Source organism: Erigeron canadensis, chromosome 8, assembly GCF_010389155.1.
Source record: "Erigeron canadensis isolate Cc75 chromosome 8, C_canadensis_v1, whole genome shotgun sequence".
NCBI lineage: Eukaryota > Viridiplantae > Streptophyta > Magnoliopsida > Asterales > Asteraceae > Erigeron > Erigeron canadensis.
Genome location: NC_057768.1, coordinates 20,031,714 through 20,036,820, shown reverse-complemented (window position 1 = coordinate 20,036,820; position 5,107 = coordinate 20,031,714). Strand labels below are relative to the sequence as shown.

Genomic DNA, 5,107 nt, shown 5'->3' with positions numbered 1-5,107 from the left:
ATGTTCAGCAAATTATGAAGATTTAAGGTTCTCAACTCCTTTATAATGATTGGCGACACGTTAGTTTCAAGCATAAAAGGATGTAGTGCAAATAATGGTGGCAAGTACAATTTAGTTCATCTACATTAGCTTCAAAAAAATGGTTGATGCATCCGTAAGAGTTAGTCAAGGCAATTCATAATTTTATAAAATCTATGTTTCTCACATCAGGGATTGTTGAGAAAAGAATGGTGATTTTGTCAACTACCAAGATGGCATAAAAAGGATGACATTATGGGATTGCTAATTGGAGAGGCCTAGTTTTTTTTTCCTCCAATCTTTAGATGATATATTGGTGAATAACTTAATAATAAAATGAGTTATTAAAGAATTATAATCAATATAGTTTGTGATTTGGGTAAATATGATAGAATCCTTCTTAAAGTTGGGCAAATATGAAATTATTGATTTTAGTTGGGTAAATATGTAATTAAGGTCTTAAAATTGGGTATATATGAAATTCTCCCTTATACATTTTAAAGCAGTTATATAATTATTTGGTATGTTGAAATGTAATCGCATTATTAATTTACTATTCAAAAACATATATTTTATATTAAAAATTGTTAGTAAGATATGTATGTTATATGTTTGTATAATGACGATGTCTGCTGAAAAAAGATAATATTGTTATTAAAAAATAAGTTTTATCGTAAATGGTTCAACATATATATTTTTTTATATCTTTCTATAATGACGATGTAAAATTAAATATTGATGAAACATTTTTATATAGTGTAACAATATAAATCTCAAAAAATACATATACTTTTTTTTACACAAAATCAAGTATTAAATTACTAACTTTAAACTATTGTATGTATCAATCTAATAAAACAACATGTAATTAGAAATAATGTTACATTACTAAGTTTAAACTACAATATGTATTTTTTGAGCGTGTGTTTTTGTTTAGAATGACATATATAATATATTATTCATACTTTTAAATTACATAAATATCTGAAATGGAACTTAAGATTTTCGAAAAACTCTCTATTAATTTACAAATGTGGTAGACTCATACCCAAGTGGATCTTCAGGTCAAAAGTTTTATCAATTAGCCATCAACCCTGTTGGTTTATCTTAATTTATAACATCATTAATCTAATCCAAAAAGTGTAAATCGATATTTGAAATTAATCCAACTATTAATGTAAAAATGATTGATGTATGAGTAATGTAGTTATTTTAAGGGTTAAGGAAAGTGTGTTTTAAATAATTTCATTTAGAAAAGTGGAAATATTTGAATTAATGAATAAAGGAGAGAGGTAGTTTGAATAGAGGGTTGGAAAATATTTTAGGGATGTTTTGGGTAGATGTAGTATGTGAGTTGGAAATGTGTTGAAAGTTAAGAGTATTTTGTATGTTTTAAAGATAGAAAGTTGACAAGGGAATATGGGTAGTTTGTCTAATAAAGAAGTAAAAGTTATAGTATTTATCAAAAAATAAATATATGATTGAGCACCACATTGTTTGATAGCATGCCGTCATGACCGCACAAAATGATTATAGTAGGATATAATTACATTACATGTATTAGATTAATTAAATTAAGTAGGAAAAATACTAAAAGCAACCCTTAGGGCTGCATTTAATGTGTTATTAAAATATTTATGTGTTATTATTTGGAAAATATTAGAATAAAAGTGGCAAGGTATATTAAATTTTATATAGTATTCTTTTTTATAACTTATAAAGAAATTACTTATTTATATAGTATATATATTACACTTTCATGCATACAAAGTTTTATATATTGTATATTTGCATTTCCAATGTAGTTTAATTGAGTATTTGACAAAGCTTTAATTTAATATGGGTTCATAAATTGAATAAGATATGTAAATTTTGATAAAAACTTTTGATAAATTTACTATATGCTTATTTATTTGTTTCTAACATGTACCAGTTACTTCACTAATTATCTTTTAATAAAAAATATTATTTGTATGTTTTGAATATATACACCTAACCATCTCCGAAAAATTTGTTTGCAATATTTATTAGTTTCAATGTTTTTTCGGTTGATGTTTTATTATTATGGATTACTTTTGTTTCACTTTTTATTTTCAATGATTTGGGAATTTAGCTTTAATTATGTTTGTATTATTAATTTGTTTTTTTCTTTTAAATATTCTACGTTCATACTTATTATCTTTTAAAATTTATATAATATATTAATCTATTATAAAATTATACTGTCGATTTTTTTTAATTTATAATTGTTTACTTATTAAAAAATCAATATCAACTCAAGTTTTGAGCTTTATAATGTTTCTAAAAGCATGTAATAATTTTTACATAGTATAGAACACAATAAATATAAGGGTTATTTACTGAAATGGTACCCGGACAGTCCACCATATTACTGATTTCATACCTATAACTTTAAAATTACTCTCATCATACCCCAACTTATCAATTCTCCACACAGACGATACCTGACCTGACGGACGTCAGTTTGGCCGTTAAGTTGGGGTATGACTACCGTAAACTTTAAAGTTTTTGGTATGAAACCAGTAATATAGTGGATAGTTCAGGTGTCATGTATGCTCAAGCATAGCTATTGTGGCCACCACAACAAAGTCTCCAGTCTGTGAAGTTGGCCCATATGAACATCAAACATGTAATAAGTAATATGGAATATGGTTATAAGTTAATACATGATGATAACAATTTACCTCTTCAAATTCTCTGATTTCATCCAATTGTTTCTTATCAATGTTTAGGATAAACTCCAACCGATTCAGGTAAATGGTTTGTGTTGACAAACTTGTATGTGAAGCTTCATTAGCTCCTTCCTTAAGTATCAGCCTATACACATGTTTATACAGAAAAAATAACCAATATCACATCAAGAAAATTAGCAGTAAACATATGTACCAAAATTTATGCACGAAAATTGTCATACATCCTCCTAAAGTCATTAGCTTCTTGTATATCTTCAGAGATATACATGTTTATCCAACATATAGATATAAATGTTTATTCATATCTGGGTTTGAAGAACAAGTGGGGAAGAAGAAACATGTTGAAATGACTAAAATACCCCTTATGTTAAGAGCAGAAATGAGTGGATTTACCAGAAGTTCGACCACAAGGATGAAAAATAGGGATGAGCGTGAGACTGGTACCGTCCCGTACCGGTCCCAGTACTGATGGTACCGATCCCGAAAATGGCCAAAATCTGGTACCGGTCCTGATCCCATTTGAGTCGGTACCGGTCCCGGTACCGTACTGAGACGGGACCGGGATATCGGTAGTAAATCCCGACTAGTCCCATTTAAACATAGACACAAATGCATTTCACTAATATATTAGTTCCAAGTGCTGGTAATATATCCCAATCACTTATTAATGTTAATGCATTCCAGATTCTAATAATAAGAGTGACATCATGCCTCCAAACATCTAAGTAAATGTCCAGATTATATGCATGACATTAATGTAAACTAAGATATAAATTATAATCAGAAACGAAACGACCACGAAGAATCTATATATGGTTTTAGTGTAGTGTTGACTTTTTCATATGCTAGTATTTGACTTATTGTAAAGATGTAACTACTCCGTATTATAATGTACTCAGTTTCCAAGCATTATGCTTGAAGCATACGTTCTACTAGATAATATCCATCATTTATGCATAATAAGAGTAACTAGTTGTATACACTGATTTACTAAATGGCTGCAAACACAAGATTAGTTGAAGACTTGAAGTTAATAAAACACAATCATCCATGTCCAAAGAAGCAATTTCAGAGAATAACATGAGTTTGAAGTTTATATGGGACTAATCGGGACTTTCTCGGGATTTCGGGATTTTCCCGGTACCAATCCCATTTGGTACCGATCCCGCAAACCTATAAAAGTGGGTACCGGTCCCGGTTCCACGTGGGACTCGGTAACACTTTCCGGTACCGGTATCGAGACGGGACCAGGATTTGGTACTTTTTGCTCATCCCTAATGAAAAAAATCAAAAACTAATAGGGGATGAAGCACTCATTTTTGAATAACCGCATGGACTAAATTTGCATTTAACCCTAACTCTAAATAATAAACCTACCCTAATTCCCGTCTTTGTATGATGTCGATGAACCAAATTCTTTCAGACCCAAATTAGGGTTTTATTCATCTTCTAAAAACTTTTCACTATGAAAAGTTATTTTCATGTAAAGGATCTCCGTCGGTCTGTTGTAAGCCGGCGATTGAAAAACCTCCAGACAGAGCTTACAAACACGAAAAAGCAATGGTTTGTTCCCGTTAGAGACCATGAGTGCGTCACGTACAGAAGGGGTAGGCAGTGTATGAAGCCGCTTAATGAGGTCAGACATAGGAAGCTTCTTGCACCCGGACAACAACGGCTATCAGCTTTGGTAGGGATTCTACTCAATTTGAAAAAGAAAAGACTTATTACAAAAAGAGGTATCTTTTACAAAAAGAGAGTTATTTTTGGTAATCAATCAATTTCTGATCGTTTAATTGACGACCTTTGTTGTATGATTGGTACAACGAGGCGATCTCTAGGAGTAAAAGCTACTCCAGATGGCTTTGCGGCAGGATCTTTAATTATCAGGGAAAATGGTCAGCTAGTTAATTTTGAACAACGTAAATTTTCTGGAGTACCACTATCGGCATATTTGCCAAAATTTCAGGGTTTGAACTGGGATCTTGCACATAGGAAATATCTTTTTCGCCTGTTCCTGCAATTAACTTTAGAAATTGAACAAGTTCCATGAGGACATAGATAGGCATACACACGCAATTGGTAGTTCAGGGAGCAAAGGGAGTTTACGTCCCAACATCTAGGTGCAGACACCATGACTTGGAAGTGCCTCTTATCAATCAAGTGTACTAGTATATATACACAACTCAAGTAACTCTACAACACTTAATAAATCAAATTTATTTAACTCCTAGATATACCACATATATTAAAGTTCATAGCATAAAATCTAGAATAAGCAAAGGGAAGTCGAAAACAAATAAAGTAACAACAATAAAGACAGGATGTCCTAGAGCGCCCAATTCAATTACAAAAGAGAAACAATTCATGCTGTTCCT

General features: G+C 30.9%; 1 protein-coding gene across 1 annotated transcript; it reads left to right on the top strand.

Annotated features, from left to right (window-relative positions):
• Positions 1 to 4,197: 4,197 nt before the first annotated feature.
• LOC122610386 (DNA topoisomerase 6 subunit A3-like) lies at positions 4,198 to 4,782 on the top strand. The gene has a single exon (XM_043783378.1). The coding sequence runs from the start codon at positions 4,198 to 4,200 to the stop codon at positions 4,780 to 4,782; it is 585 nt and encodes a 194-aa protein (XP_043639313.1).
• The last annotated feature ends 325 nt before the right edge of the window (positions 4,783 to 5,107 follow it).